General features: G+C 37.7%; 1 protein-coding gene across 3 annotated transcripts in view; it reads left to right on the top strand.

Moving 5' to 3' along the window:
- The window catches only part of BARD1 (BRCA1 associated RING domain 1), an 89,376-nt gene that overhangs the window by 45,375 nt on the left and 27,189 nt on the right, over window positions 1-16,812 (top strand). For all 3 annotated transcript variants that reach the window (XM_086719556.1, XM_086719558.1, XM_086719557.1), the window contains one exon: window positions 16,499-16,607. In XM_086719556.1, the coding sequence (XP_086575682.1) occupies window positions 16,499-16,607 (109 nt within the window). The remainder of the gene's footprint in view (window positions 1-16,498; window positions 16,608-16,812) is intronic.

Raw genomic sequence — 16,812 nt, 5'->3', positions numbered from 1 at the left:
ACTGTCAGCGCAGAGCCTGATGCGGGACTTGAACTCAGGAACCATGAGATCATGACCTGAGCCGAAGTCAGATTCTTAACTGACTGAGCCACCTAGGCACCCCTACATTTTAAAATATTAAACCATGTTGTATTTCTGTGATAAACTTAAATATACTGTGCTATTCTTTAAGCAAATACTTTACATCAGTTTGCTAGGATTTTATTTAGTATTTTTGCATTTCTAGTTATAAGTTGAAATTATCTGTTTTTTTATTTTTATTTTTTTTGCCCACAGATTTTTATATTAAAATTATATTCATAGTTTCTTTTTAAAAATTTATTTAAAAATTTTTAATTCAGTATGGTTAACATACTGTTATTAGTATCAGGTGTACAATATAATGATTTAGCAATTCCATACATTACTCAGTGCTCATCAAGGTAAGTGTACTCTTAATCCTTTTCACCTATTTCACCCATCTCCACACATCCCCTCCAGTAATCGTCTGTTTGTTCTCTACAGTTGAGAGTCGATTTTTGTTTTGTGTCTCTTCCCCTTTTTTTCTTCCTTTGTTCATTTGTTTTGTTTCTTAAATTTTATATGTGAGTGAAATAATTTGTTATTTGTCTTTCTTTGGCTTGTTTCACATAGCATTTACTCTCTAGATCCATCCATGTTGTTGCAAATGGCAAAATTATATTCTTTTTTATGGCTGAATAATACTCCACTGTGTGTGTGTGTGTGTGTGTGTGTGTGTGTGTGTGTGTGTGTGTACGTACGTGTGTGTGTACACATACATATACTGCATCATTATTCATTCATCAAATGATGGACCTTTGGACTGCTTTCCATAGTTTGGCTATTGTAAATAATGCTGCAATAAACATCGGGGTGTATGTATCCCTTCAACTTGATGTTTTTGTATTCTTTGGATAAATACCCAGTAGTGCAATTAGTGGATCATAGGGTAATTCTACTTTTAATTAAAATAATTTTTTTTAATGTTTGTTTTTGAGAGAGAGAGGGAGACACCAGAGCTTGACCAGGGGAGGGGCAGAGAGCTAGGGAGACACAGAATCTGAAGCAGGCGCCAGGCTCTGAGCTGTCAGCACAGAGCCTGACATGGGGCTTGAACTCATGGCCCATGAGATCATGACCTGAGCTGAAGTCAGATACTTAACTGACTGAGCCACTCAGGAGCCCTTCTATTTTTAATTTTTTGAGGAACCTCCATGCTGTTTTCCACAGGGGCTGCACCAGTTTGCATTTCTACCATCAATGCAAGAGGGTTCCTTTTTCTCCACATCCTCCTCAACATGTGTGTGTCTTGTGTTGTTGATTTTAGCCATTCTGACAGGAGTGATAGCTCATTGTGGTTTTGATTTCCATTTCCCTGATGATTAGTGATGTCGAACATCTTTCATATGTATGTTTGCCATCTGGATGTCTTCTTTGCAGAAATGTCTGTGCATGTCTTCTGCCCATTTTTAATTGGATTATTTTTTTTAAATTTTTTTTTAATGTTTTATTTATTTTTGAGACAGAGAGAGACAGAGCATGAATGGGGGAGGGGCAGAGAGAGAGGGAGACACAGAATCGGAAGCAGGCTCCAGGCTCTGAGCCATCAGCCCAGAGCCTGACGCGGGGCTCAAACTCACGGACCGCGAGATCGTGACCTGAGCTGAAGTCGGACGCCTAACCGACTGAGCCACCCAGGCGCCCCTTTAATTGGATTATTTGTGGGTGGTTTTTGGTGTTGAGTTGTAGAAGTTCTTTATATATTTTGGATACTAACCTTTTATTGCTATGTCCTTTGCAAATATCTTCTCCCATTCTGTAGGTTGTCTTTTAGTTTTGTTGGTTGTTTCTTTCAATATGCAGAAGCTTTTTATTTTGGTGTAGTCACAATAGTTTATTTTTCTTTTGTTTCCCTTGCCTCAGGAGATCTAGAAAGATGTTGCTATGGCTGATGTCTGACACAGTACTGCCTGTGCTCTCTTAGAGGATTTTTATGGTTTCAGGTCTCATATTTAGACCTTTATCTATTTTGAGATTATTTTTTGTGTGTGATGTGAGAAAGTGGTCCAGTTTCATTCTTTTGCATGTTGCTGTCTAGTTTTCTCAACACCATTTGTTGAAAAGATTGTCTCTTTTCACTGGATATTCTTCCCTGCTTTGTCAAAGATTAATTGACCATATAATTGTGGGTTTATTTCTGAGGTTTATATTCTGTTCCAGTGATTTATGTGGCTTTTTTTTTGCCAGTACCATATTTTGATGACTATAGCTTTGCAATATACTTGAAGTCCGAAATTGTGATGCCTCCAGCTTTGTTTTCCTTTTCAAAGTTGCTTTGGCTCTTTGAGTCTTCTATGATTTCATACAAATTTTAGGATTGTTCATTCTAGTTTTGTGAAAAATGCTGTTGGTATTTTGATAGGGGTTGCATTAAATCTGTAGATTGCTGGGCCTCCTGGGTGGCTCAGTCAGTTGAGTGTCAATTTCGGCTCAGGTCATGATCTCACCACTTGTGGGTTTGAGCCCAGCGTCAGGCTCTGTACTGACAGCTCAGAACCTGGAGCCTGCTTCAAATTCTGTGTCTCCCTCTCTCTCTGCCCCTCCCCTATTCATGCTCTTTCTCTCTTAAAAATAAATAAATTAAAAAAAAATTTTTTTAAAAATCTGTAGATTGCTTGGGGTAGCTAGTACAGACATTTTAACATTATTTGTTCTTCCAATCAGTGAGCATGGAATGCCTTCTTATTTTCCATTCGTGTTGTCTTCAATTTCTTTCGTCAGTATTTTATACTTTTCAAAGTACGTGTCTTTCACCTCTTGGTGAGGTTTATTCCTAGGTATCTTACTATTTTTGGTGCAGTTGTGAATGGGATTGTTGTCTTAATTTCACTTTATGCTGTTTAATTATTAGTGTTATAGATGTGCAGTAGATTTGTGCACATTGATTTTATATCCTCTGACCTTACTGAATTCATTTTTCAATTCTAGTAGTTTTTTGGTTGAGTCTTTTGGGTTTTCTTTATATGGTATCATGTCATCTGCAAATAGTGAAAGTTACCAATTTGCATGCCTTTTATTTCTTTTTGTTGTCTGATTGCTGTGGCTAGGGCTTCTGGTGCTATGTTGAACATGGAGAGATTGGACATCCTTGACTTGTTCCTGACTTTAGGGGAAAGCTCTGTTCTTCCCCATTAAGTATAATGTTAGCTGTGTTTTTCATGTAAAGCTTTTATTATGTTGAAGTATGTTTCCTTGAAACCTACTTTGTTGAGGATTTTTATCATGAATGGATGTTGTACTTTTTCACATGCTTTTTCTGCATCTATTGAAATGATCATATGTTTTTTATCTTTTTTGTTTTGATATGATGTATCAAATTGATTTACTTGTGAACATTGAACTACCCTTGCATCCCAGGAATAAATCCTCCTTGATTGTAGGAATTGATTTTTTTTTAATGTATTGTTGGATTCAGTTTGCTGATACTTTGTTAGTGTTCTTAAGAGATACTGGCCTGTATTTCTCTTGATGTCTTTATGTGGTTTTGCTATCATGGTAATGCTGGCCTCATAGAATGAAAATGGAAGTTTTTCTTTCTCTTTTATGTTTTGGAGAACTTTGAAAATAATAGGTATTAACTCTTTTAAATGTTTGGTAGAGTTCATCTGTGAATCTGTCTAGTCATGGACTTTTGTTTGGTGGGAGTTTTTTTGATTACTCATTCAACCTCATTGTTGGTAATTGGTCTATTCAGGTTTTGTATTTCCTCCTGCTTCAGTTTTGGTATGTTACATGTTTCTAGGAACTTATCCATGACTTCCAGTTTGTCCAGTTTGTTTCATAATATTCTCTTACAGTCCTTTGTATTTCTGTGGTGTTGATTGCTATTTATCCTCTTTCATTTGTGATTTTTTTTTTCTTTGAGTTCTGTCTTTTGTTTTTTGATGAGTCTGGCTAGAGGCTTACCAACTTTGTTGATCTTTTCAAAGAGCCATCTTTTGGTTTCATTGATTTGCTTGTTCATTTACGTATTCATTTTTAGTTTCTGTATCATTTCTTTCTGCTCTCGTCTTTATGATTTCTCGTTTGGGGTTTTATTTGTTTTTCTTTTTCTAGCTCCTTAGGTATAAGATTAAGTTGTTTATTTGAGATTTTTCTTTTTTCTTGAGGTAGGCATGTATTGTTATAATCTTCCCTCTTAGAACCCCTTTTGATGCATTCCAAAGATTTTGGACCTTTGTGTTTTGTTTTTTTTTTTAAATGTTTACTTATTTTTGGAAGAGCCCAAGTGAGGGAGGGACAGAAAGGGAGAGAGGGGGACAGAGGATCTGAAGGAGGCTCTGTGCTGACAGCAGTGAGCCCATTGTGGGACTCAGATTTAACTGTGAGATTATGACCTGAGTTGAAGTCAGATGCTCAACTGACTGAGCCACCCAGGTCCTCAGACCATTGTGTTTTCATTGTCGTTTGTCTCCATGCATTTTTTGCTTTCTTCTTTGCTTTCTTCTTTGATTCCCAGTCATTGTTTAGTAGCATGTTATTTAATCTTCTTATATTTGTGCTCTTTCCAGATTTTTTCTTGTGGTTGATTTTTAGTTTCATTGTGTTACTGTCTGAAAAGATGTATGGTATGACTTTGATCTTTTTTAATTTGTTGAGACTTGTATTGTGACCTGTGTGATCTATTTGGGACAATGTTCTGTGTGCACTTGCAAGAAATGTGTATTCTGCTGTTTTTGGATGGAATATTTTGAATATATGTGTTAAATCCATCTGACCAGTATGTCATTCAAGGCCCCTGTTTTCTTGTTGATTTTCTCTTTTGATATGGGTCAATTTATGTAAATGGGGTATTAAAGTCCCCTACTATTGTATCACTATTGATTGTTTCCTTTATGTTTGTTATTAACTGTTTTATGTACTCCCATGTTGAATGCGTAAATATTTATATTCTATCTTTTAAAAAAAATTTTTTTTTCTTTACATTTATTTATTTTTGAGATACAGAGTGAGACAAAGCATGAGCAGGGGAGGGGCAGAGAGAGAGGGAGACACAAAATCTGAAGCAGGCTCCAGGCTCTGAGCAGGTGGTCAGCACAGAGCCTGATGCGGGCTTGAACCCACGAACTGTGAGATCATAACCTGAGCCAAAGTCGGACGCACAACCGACTGAACCACCCAGGTGCCCCTATATTTGTTCTGTCTTCTTGTTGGATTGTCCTCTTACTAATTATATAGTGTTCTTTGTCTTGTGTTACAGTCTTTGTTTTAAAGTCTGTTTTGTTTTATGTAAGTATTGCTACCTAGGCTTTCTGTTGACATCCATTTGCATGATAAGTGTTTCTTCATTCTCTCACTTTCTATCTGCATGTGTCTTTAGGTCTGAAATGAATCTCTTGTAGTCAGCATATGGATGGCTCTTGTTTCTTTAGCCTTGCCATCATTGTCATCCTGTGTCTTTTGATTTGAATGTTTAGTCCATTTGCTTTCGAAGTAATTATAGCTAGGTATGTATTATTGCCATTTTGTTACTTATTTTGCTGTTGTTTTTATAATTCTCTGATCTTTTCTTGCTCTCTTCTCACAGTTTTCTGTCTTTCTTTAGTGATATATTTGGACACCTTTGTTTTTATTTTTTGCCTGTCACTGGTTTTTGATTTGTGGTTACCATTAGTTTTGTATATAATGTCTTCTGCATATAGCAGTCTATATTAAATTGATAGTCGTTTAAGTCTGAATCTATTCTCTACTTATCTTGCCCCATGTTTTAGGTATATGGTGTCATACTTTACATCCTTTTATTTTGTGAATCCCTTGACTTTTATAGACCTGCTTATTTTTACTGCTTTTGTGCTTCCTACTTTTCTTACCCTTACTTATGGTCTTTTCTTCCCACTTAGTTCCATTTAATGTTTCTTGCAGGGCTGGCTTAATGGTTATGTATTCCTTTAGCTTTTATTTGTCTAGGAAACTTTTTTCCCCCCCTCCTATTCTGAATAATAGCCTTGCTGTGTAAAGTATTCTTGGCTGCAGATTTTTCCTTTCAGCACTGTGCATATATCATGCCATTCCCTTCTGACCTGCAAAGTTTCTGCTGAAAAATCCGCTGATAGTTGTATGGAGTTTCTTATGTGTAACTATCTTCTTTTCTCTTGCTGCTTTTCAAATTCTGTCTTTATCATTACTTTTTGCTGTTTTAGTTACTACGTACCTTGGTGTGGACCTTCCTGGCTTGATTTTGTTGTAGGAATCTCTGTGCCTCCTGGATCTAGATATCTTTTTTACTTCCCCAGATTAGGAAAGTTTTTAGCAGTTATTTCTTCAATTAAATTTTCTGCCTCATTTTTTCTCTTTTTTTCTTCTTCTGGGGTCTCTCTAGTATTTGCATTATATTACACTTGATGGAGTCCCTGAGTTCTTTTAGTCTGTTTTCAATTTGTATAATTTTTTTTCTCGCCCCTGGTCACTTGATTACTTTCCATTACTCTGTACTCTCAGTCACTAATTCATTTTTCTGCTTCCTGTAGCTTACTATTTATTCTGTGTACTTTATTTTTAATTTTAATTTCATTTATTTTATTCTTCATCTCTGGCTCTTTTTAAGGGTCTCACTGATGTCCTCCACCTTTTCCTCAAGTCCAGTGAATGTCTTTATTATCATTACTTTAAATTCTTTATTAGGCATTTTTTTTTATCTCCATTTTATTGAGCTCTCTTGCTGTGATTTTGTCCTGTTCTTTCATTTGAGACATATTCCTCTGTTTCATCATTTTGTCTGTTTCTTTCTTTCTTTCTTTTTTTTTTTTTTTTTAATGTTTGTTTATTTTTGAGAGAGGGAGACAGAGACAGAGTGTGAGTGGGGAAAGGACAGAGAGAGAGAGAGACAGAATCCAAAGCATTGGGCTCGAACCCATGAACTGTGAGATCATGACCTGAGCCAAAGTTGGATGCTTAACCATCTGAACCACCCAGGTGTCCTTCTCTGTGTCTGTTTCTGTGTGTTAGGAAAGTCAGCCAAGTCTCCTGCCTTGTGAAGTGATGGCCTTATGAAGAAGAGGTCCTGTAGTGTCTTGCAGTGCAGTGTCCCCTGTTCACCAGAACATGGCACTTCATGGGTGTCTCCTGTATGTGTTGCGTGAGCCCGGCTATTGTGTCCTGACTGCTTTTTCCTTCAATCTAGTCATCTGCAGTGGTTCTCTTTGCCAGTTGTGGGCAGTGTTGGGTCCCTGGCAAGGGTGGGGGGCACAGTTTCAACAGGATGCGTGATATTCCATGAGGGCCCTCTACCACTACCACGACCAAGGCCCTGTGAAGTCTGCAGGTAGGGAGATGTGGTATTAGCAAGGCTAGCACGGGTCTTCTGGGGGAGGGGACCCACAGCGCTGGAACTGAGGCCGGCTTGACTGGCGGGAGCGGGGCTTGCTATAGACAAGTTAATAAATGTTGGCGCTGCACTGTTGCCCACAGGTGGCTGTGTGTTCATGCCTGGCAACGGGGGAGGGAAATGTTCTCGGTGTAGTCTCCCTGCAAAACCTACCCCTTGCTCTGAGATGAGTAAATAACTCTCCCGTATCCCCCAGGTGTTTCCAAACTGCTGCTGCAAGATGCTGCTGCATCTCCCCACGCTGTATGTTGAGCTTTCTTTAAGGCCTGAATTCTACTTCCTAATGCCCTCTGGGCTCTCCCAGAGGGAGAGTATTCAAATTTCAGGCTTTAAGTCCTGCTGGTTGTAAGAACTGTGAAGCTTCTTTCACTTTCAAAGCCAAATGTTTTGGGGATTTGTCTTACCTGTGTAGGCTCCCATGATAGTCCTTCTCTGTGCCTGTGGCTCCCTCCCTCCCAGGGAGGCTGTGGTCCAATTAGCTTCCTACCACTTGTATGCCCTTCCTACCTTCTTCAGTGTGACCTCTACTCTTCTCTCTCATTGTGGGGTTCTGCCAAGCTTTGGGTTGTTTTCTGGGTTATTTACACTGATACGAGTGTTATCTAGTTGTATCCGTGGGGCAGGGTGATCTTAGGGTCCTCTTACTCCTCCGTTTTACCAGCCTCTTCTCTTCCACTTCCTAGAAAGATACTCAAGGATGCTTTCTGCCTTCTCTGGTCTCTGGAACACGCGTGCAGTATCTTACAGAAATAAGCTCTCCCTCCATTTGGCACATCATTATCTATTTTGATAATTTGTATAGTATATAATATTTGAAAATCTCTCCAGTTTTGTTACTAGTAGTTGCCACTCTGAAATAGTAACGTATTGATAGTAGAATACAGGAACTAGAGTGAAGATGGACTTTTTGTTGTCTCATTACTTTATCTTTACATATATTTTTATATTTTTTATTTTTTTTTTTTCAACGTTTATTTATTTTTGGGATAGAGGGAGACAGAGCATGAACGGGGGAGGGGCAGAGAGAGAGGGAGACACAGAATGGGAAACAGGCTCCAGGCTCTGAGCCATCAGCCCAGAGCCTGACGCGGGGCTCGAACTCACGGACCGCGAGATCGTGACCTGGCTGAAGTCGGATGCTTAACCGACTGCGCCACCCAGGCGCCCCGTATATTTTATTTTTTTAATGTTTATTTATTTTGAGAGAGAGAGAGAGAGAGAGAGTGCCAGTAGGAGAGGGGCAGAGGTAGAGGGAGAGAGAGAGAATCCTAAGCAGGCTCTGCACTGTAAGCAAGGAGCCTGACATGTGGCTTGAACCCACAAATGGCAAGATCATGACCTGAGCCAAAATCAAGAGTCAGATGCTTAACAACTGAGTCACCCAGATGCCCTTTAAATTTATCTTTAAATATTCCCTGTATGCTATAAAAATAAAGTTTACTTATTTTTCAGTTTTATCTGAGACTGTGATTTTTAGGAGGATGCCCATGAAGATCATCTTACTGTTGCTTTGCATAGGGCATACCAGTGAGACAGGGTCTGTGAGGAAATACTGTATTTATTATATTTCTTATATGTATAGCAGAGTATCGCAAACCCATAAAGGTTTGGATCTGCCTTTATATGATTTAGTCAAATGCCGTGATCGTTCTTGAGTACTGAATGTTAAAAAATACTATCTTTATTTCCACGTACTTCAGGGCCCTTTAAGCTAAGGAGGCATGTAAGCCAGCCTTGGGTCCACTGATTTGCACTGTAGTATAGACACAAGGAATTGGTGGTTAATATAGTTCCTATTGAAAGCAACGACTTATGTCCTTGACACCAAACGTAGATTCTTTTTACTCGACATTTGATATATTTTGATTGATTTTATACCTTTTCTGCTACTGTAGGAATTTAACTTGAATTATTTCAATTGGGTGTAAAGCAAACTTGTAGAGAAGAGTAAAGATTTTTATAATTTAGTCTTGGGAGGGAGAAGAAAACCTGAGACAAAATCCAGCCTTAGACTAAGGGTATTTTTGGATGTCTTTGGAATGTAGCAAAGCTTGTATATGAGGACTAAGGGATCCATGTTAGAAAGTTCTGTATTCGGAGATGTTCTGCTATTAAGTTGTCATAAATGGTGCTAAGACCATGTGACTTGGCATGCCTGGGTGGCTCAGTCAGTTAAGCATCTGACTTCGGCTTAGGTCATGATCTCACAGTTTGCGAGTTCGAGCCCTGTGTTGGGCTCTGTGCTGATAGCTCAGAGCCTGGAGCCTGCTTCAGCTTCTGTGTCTCCCTCTCTTTCTGCCCCTCCCCTACTCACACTGTCTCTATCAAAAATAAACAAACATTAAAAAAAAATTAACCAAAAAGACCATGTAACTTAAAATTTTGGAGAGAAGGCTCAAGAACCATTTTTTTTTAGTATTGCTTATAACGTGTGAAAATAAGTCTTTTTATAGCCCAGGCGGTGGAAAGAGTCAACAACTCAGAAATATAATTAGGAATTGAATATTTATGGAAGGCCAGGTATGAGAAAAGAAAGAATGGAATATGGTTTATCACAAAGCTAAATGAATTTAAAAGCAATTTGTTGAATACTGGTGGAAGAAATCTTGAAACCTTATAAGGTAAGACTTGGTAACTAGGAATTAACTACGTATAGTACTATCATTGATATTCTTTATCTACAGTCTTCATTGTTTAATTTAAAAAATCCAGGGACTTTTAAAAGTTCACCAGTGAAGTCTTCTAGTCCTGTATTTTCTCATGAAGCTGTGATCCTCAGCTGTGAACTTCCTACCGTAAGGTTTTGGAGCCCTAAGTCTTTATGATAATGGAGGGAATATGTGTATACTAGAAGGTCATATATATCTACTTCAAACTTTATCTTTCGTTTAGACTTAATGTTATTCTAATACCTTACTGTTTTTTAAATCACAATTTACTTACAATACTTTCTTATTTGCTTTGGCCTTTTGCTATGTGAACTTTGCCACTTTTAAAAATACATTTTACATTTAAATATAATATTAATTCATTTAACTCTGATTTTACTTATGTTTTGCATGAGAAATTACCTCTTATGTACTAAAATAAGAGTCCATTACCCAAGAGGGAAAATTACTTCTGTTTTAACCTCAGATAAAAAGTTTCATATCTTCTATGCCTCTTCTTTGTCTGTGAATATTTATATTGGTGACTGGTCAAAACTTCAGTGGCTATCTATCTTCCCTATTGCCTTCAGTGCATCCAATGTGAACCTGAAACAAAGCTCTTACATCCCATCAGAACTATTTTGACTGTATGGAGAATAGCATTTTTTTTTTTTTTTTAAGAGATATATAAAGTTTAGGATTTGGCACATGGTCTGCCATTAGCATAGTTTCCCTTGCAAGCGTGTAGAATTTGTAACTAGAAAATATTATATGGACCATTGGACCTATTAATTGTCCCATTGCCCTAGTTAATTTTTTAAAAAATTAATCTCCTATAACAGATAATTTATGTTTTACAGCTTAAAAAATAAATGTTGCTCTTTTGAATTTCTGTGCTGTTTCCTGCTTCACAGCAAGCCAAGTGACTTGAAAAATTAAAATCTATGTGTTTGCAATTTTATAGGATTCATAAAGGATTTCATTCATGGACTGTCTTGGTAGCCTGTCATGCGTGATAGGTTTAGTATTAGTAAAAATGCCTTTTTGCATGAGTATCTGGGACTGAATGATCTGTGTATGCAAATGGAAGTCTAGAATTTGCCCATCTCTCCTTCTCCCCTTTTAAAAGTGGTGAGACTTCTCTTGGGAATAGTCGTGGGCATTTTCCACCATATTCTTGGACAGAAAGGACATGAAAGGGTTAATGCTGTGACCTGAACTGTTGCCTTTGGGGTGAAGCTGAATAGTTAAACACAGCAGTTCAACTCTTTAGTAAGAACTTACTTCTCATCAGTCTTAGTGATCAAAAAGAATCCTAGTGAGGAGAGTTATTCTGTCTTCAATTAATAATCAGTCACAGTGATAGTCTCCTGTACATGTGACATGTCACTTTTCTTCAAGTATTACCTTTTTTCAAATTTTATTTATTTATTTATTTATTTATTTATTTATTTATTTATTTATTTTCTTTAATGTTTGTTCTTTTTTGAGATAGCGGGAGCACAGTAGGGGAAGAGAGAAACAGGGAGAGAGAGAATCCCAAGCAGGCTCTGCGCTGTCAGCACATAGCCCAACTTAGGGCTTGATCTCCCAAACCATGAGATCACTGCCTGAGCTGAAACCAAGAGTTGGATGGATGCTTAACCAACTGAGCCACCTAGGTGCCCCGCAATTATGTACATTTTAAACTGATTTTTTTTACACTAAGTCTGTAAAGAAAATGTTAGTCCATTCAAATATATCATTATGGGGAAAAAGGTGTGACTTTCTTGTACCCATATCACCCATGTGATATGCTGTCTCCTCTTACTCTGGTTTTTTGAAGGTGCCGTATAAAAACTTGTCTCTAATTTCAGATTTCAGTAGTCCACAACAAAGGAGACACATGACAGGATTTAATAGGCTCTGTCTCCTGTGATGCAGGACTGAGGCTTAACTGATTATCTTTCAATCTGTAGCATTTGTATGTGCCATTCTCCAGTTCATTAGCAATACAGGAGGGCTCAGGGTTTAGTGAACTGTGTATAAGCAGAAGCTGTCCATAATCCAAGTGCATGTTTAAAGACCACATGAGATAGTAAGCTTTGTGTAGTAAGGACTCTAAATGTAAATTAGAATCCTGCCTGTCATTTTATGAAGGAAAACTTCAGTACAAGCATCTTACTTGTGCAGACAATTGTTTTACTGGTTACTTTTTGTTTGAAGCCCACAAGCTGATGGTGGTGCTTTGAGAAGTACTTTCATTAATATTATTCTATGTTGTCGTAATGGACTTTTATTCATACCTGTGTAAAAACAACTATGCTATAGTTACTACTTATTAAAGTACACTTGATTGGGCTCCTACCTTTTATGTCTGTGAAGTGTGAAATTTTCAGTTGTTTTGTTAAAAAAGTCTTTTTGTGTACAGTGATTTTTTTGATGGCCTATAGTGTGACATGGTTTTTTGTTGTTTATTCATTTTTGCACTTGGTGGTTTAAGACCCAGAATATGGATTCATTATCTCAGATTTCTGTTTTTTGATTGTCATACTTACAGAATATATGTGTGAGGAGATTGTTTATTTGGTATGTGAGCACAGTATTTTAAGAGAATGAAACTGAGAAGTATCAAGTATAGTGGATGAAGTTAGTTGCCTTTTGAAATAAACTGAGATTGTTTGCTCTAAGTGTATGGGAATTTGGAAAGACCCCAAATGTAGCACAATGACTTGTCACTTTGTTGTAAATCAGAGAGCCAAAACACAATACAGTTCTTGTAGAGAAAGACTGTTGTCAGAGGAAGGTTACAAGTTATTGAACCTAGGCCTAAAGGGAAATCTGAGAGTACAAATTTATCGATATTTACCAGTGCTAATCCAAAAAGAAAGAGTGACTGAACCTGATAGTGATAAGTAACAGTGATTAGAGAAATGTTTGCTGTGGTTCATTTCTTTTCTTGATCACTAGCTTTCTTTTCCTGCTATGCCATCAAAACATCTTTCCCCATGGTCATTAATGACCTTGTCTCCAAATTGGTACTTTTGTCCCTCATTTATGTGCCCTTCATGCAGCATCTGAGTTGACAGCTTCCTCCTCCCTCTTTCTTCCACTCTGTTTCCTTCCAGATCTTTCTCTATACATTCAGAGCAATTTTAAAAGATGGTATTGTACCATGTTCGCCATTTTATATCTAGTTGAACACATTGCATTTTCATGGCTCACTTTAACGGCCATTACATGGACATACCATAATCTTAAAAACTATGAAGTCTTATAAAAGAAATGCTCATTTTAGGACACTTTTCTGGGGGGCTCCCGGGTGGCCCAGTCAGTTGGGTGTCCAGCTTCGGCTCAGGTCATGATCTCACAGTTCGTGGGTTCAAGCCCTGTGTCGGGCTCTGTGCTGACAGCTCAGAGCCTGGAGCCTGCTTCGGATTCTGTGTGTGTCTCTCTCTTTGCCCCTCTCCCACTTGTGCTCTGTCTCTCTCTGTCTCTCAAAAATAAATAAATATTAAATTTTTTTTTAAAAAAGAAAACTTTTTTCTTTATGTTGGCATATTACTTTTTTTTTAATTTATTTTTAAAAATTTATTTATTTTAAATTCAAGTGAGTTAACATGCAGTGTTTATGGGTTTCAGGAATAGAGCCCAGTGATTCATCACTTCCATATACCACCCAGTGCTCATCCCAACAAGTGCCCTCCTTAATGCCAATCACCCATTTAGCCCATCCCCCCCACCCACCTCCCCTCAATTTGTTCTCTGTATTTAAGTTTTGTATGGTTTGCCTCCCTTTCCGTTTTTATCTTGATTTTCCTTCCCTTCCCCTATGTTCATCTGTTATGTTTCTTAAATTCCACATATGAATGAAATCGTATATTTACCTTTCTCTGACTGACTTACTTTGCATAGCATAATATACTCTAGTTCGATCCATGTTGTTGCAAATGGCAAAATTTCATTCTTTTTTTTAATGTTTTTTGTTTTTTTTTTTTAATTTATTTTTGAGAGAGAGAGAGAGGCAGCACATTAGTGAGGGAGGAGCAGAGAGAGAGGGACAGACAGAATCTGAAGCAGATTTCAGGCTCTGAGCCATCAGCCCAGACAGAGCCTGATGTGGGGCTTGAACTCATGAACCATGAGATCATGACCTGAGCCAAAGTCAGACACTTAACTGACTGAGCCACCCTGGCACCCCAAGATTTAATTCTTTTTGATCACTGAGTAGTATTCCATTGTATATATATTCCACATCTTCTTTATCCATTTATCAGTCAGTGAACATTTGGGCTCTTTCCATAATTTGGCTATTGATAGCGCTGCTGTCTGTAAACATTGGGGTGCATGTGCCCGTTAAAATCAGCATTTTTGTATCCTTTGGATAAATACCTACTAGTGCAATTGCTGGGCCATAGGATAGTTCTATTTTTAATTTTTTGAGGAACCTCCATACTGTTTTCTAGAGCTGCTGCACCAGTTTGCTTTCCCACCAGCAGTGCAAGAGGGTTCCCCTTTCTCCACACCCTTGCCAACATCTGTTTCCTGAGTTATTTTAGCCATTCTGATAGGTGTGAGATGGTATCTCATTGTGGTTTTAATTTGTATTTCTCTGATGATGAGTGATGTTGAGCATCTTTACATGTGTTTGTTAGTCATCGAATGTCTTCTTTGGAAAAATGTCTGTTCGTGTCATCTGCCCATTTCTTCACTGGATTATTTGTTTTTTGAGTGTTGAATTTGATAAGTTCTTTATAGATTTTGGATACTAACCCTTTATCTGATATGTCATTAGCAAATATCTTCTTCCATTCCGTCGGTTGCCTTTTAGTTTTGTTGATTGTTTCCTCCCAGAATAGCTAGGGCAGTCAGATTGCCCTGCATCATAACTCTGCTGTGTTTTTTCTTTGGCGCACAGCTGGGATTCAAAACCCAAAGTCTTAAAGGACCTGGCATCACTCAGACTCACTCTCTTCCTCCTCCAGAGCAGAGCCTCTCTGCTGAAGAAAGGCCCTTGGCTGGCACCTGCAAGGTCTTTTGTCCTTAGGGAGGCAGTAAACCCCCTTCCAAAAGTACTCCAGGAAGGGGACTGTTCCCTCCCAGTGTATCCCAAAGATCACTACACGACACTATGCACTCAAGTACCTCGTCCCTTCTCTCCAGGAGCATGCTCCACAGTTCTGCTCCAAAGACAGTTGTGCACTTCCACAACCTCAGAGTTTGAGCTCCATAAGCTGTTTGCAAAAAAGAACTGAGACCTCGGTACTTCTTCTTCCCCCGTCCATGGTCCAGGGAGGTTTTCTTCTTGTGCTGTCTCGATGCTGCACTATCTCAACACCTCTCTGTTCTGTCTCTTCATGGAAAGGTTCCCTTTTCTTCCACAGCTAAGCTGTTTTTCTCTCTGCTGATTCACATCCATGTACCTCGTACTTGCCAAGCTGTCTCCCTACAGCTGTGAAGGTCCTTCTGCCACTCTGCAGATCAGTTTCCGGGGTGTTCCAAGTACTCTGACTTCAAAGCAGCTGTGTTTGAGGGACAAGGAAAGCCCAGGGTCCCCTCTACTTCTCCGCCATCTTAACTCTATCATTTTAGAAAACTTTTTACCATAATACAATATATTAAAATTATTTTGAAACCATGTGTAAGGAAGTGGAATAGTAGACAAAAGTTGTACAGTTTTACCAATTTACTTATAATTAAAAAATGAATGATGGGCAGTATTGAATATTATTGGAATAAACAAGGAAAAACACAACCTTAGTTAAGTCATTGGAACCTTTTTGTTTTCTTATCTATGAAATAACAGATTTCTACAGGTCTCTGAATTCCCTTCCAGTGTAATATTCAGTGACTTATGAATTAACACATGCTGAGAAGTCTGCATCAACTTATTCCCTAAACCACAGTTGGTTCTCTTGATGGCTGTGATTACTATATAATGTACATACATATTAAAATTAATTTTAAAAGTGCCCTGTCCACTACTTTATTCATTTGTTTGTCATGTGGCACGGTTTTCTTTCTAGTGGATCTGAATGCTTGTCCTGTGTATTTATCTAATTTCTGTATTTGTTGACATAGAATACAGAGACTATAATAAGTATGGTGAATTATTTTTATTTGCATTTGAAAGCATCCTACCCTTGGTGATTAATGATTATAAAGCTATATTAAAAATGTGAATATGAATACAGAAGAATACAGAGTTGTGAAAAAATTCATGTGTAAGTAACAATATATCCAATTAAAAATACTCCCTAGAATGGTGTGATGTCAAATTGAAATTTCACATGTTTTTTTCCATTGAATTCAACAGCTTGTGATACTTGATTCTTATGCTTTGTATGAATTCTGAGTCATTTATTTTAGTATAAAAGTTGTGTATTATTAAGGAAGTTGAAAAAATTCATCCCCTGGTGCATCCATTTAGTTAAATATCAAGTCACACATTCTATTTACTTAAACCCATCTGCACTTATTTTACCAGGAACATATTTGGTTTGCGGCCTGTGGATTATGCAGAGGGTGAAAATATGAAGTCACTATTGCTGCTACCAGAGGAGAATGAATCATCATCAACTCGCCATTGCTCAGTAGTAAGTATGGATTAGGCTTTGGGAAATTTAGGTCTTTTATTGAAATTGATTATGAAAGGAACATAATACATCAATTTCCAGTTAGCAAGTTGCTTTCAATCACCAAAAAAATTATTGAACATTTTCTTTGTATTAGCTACTATGAGTTCAAAGACTATTATAATCAGAATAAATCCATCAACAAATATTTATTGACTCCCATATA

The sequence above is a fragment of the Puma concolor genome, chromosome C1 (assembly GCF_028749965.1).
Source record: "Puma concolor isolate L17-30 chromosome C1, mPumCon1.1.hap2, whole genome shotgun sequence".
Classification (NCBI taxonomy): Eukaryota; Metazoa; Chordata; class Mammalia; order Carnivora; family Felidae; genus Puma; species Puma concolor.
The sequence above is the reverse complement of the archived record's forward strand: the minus strand, read 5'-3'. Positions and strand labels throughout refer to the sequence as shown.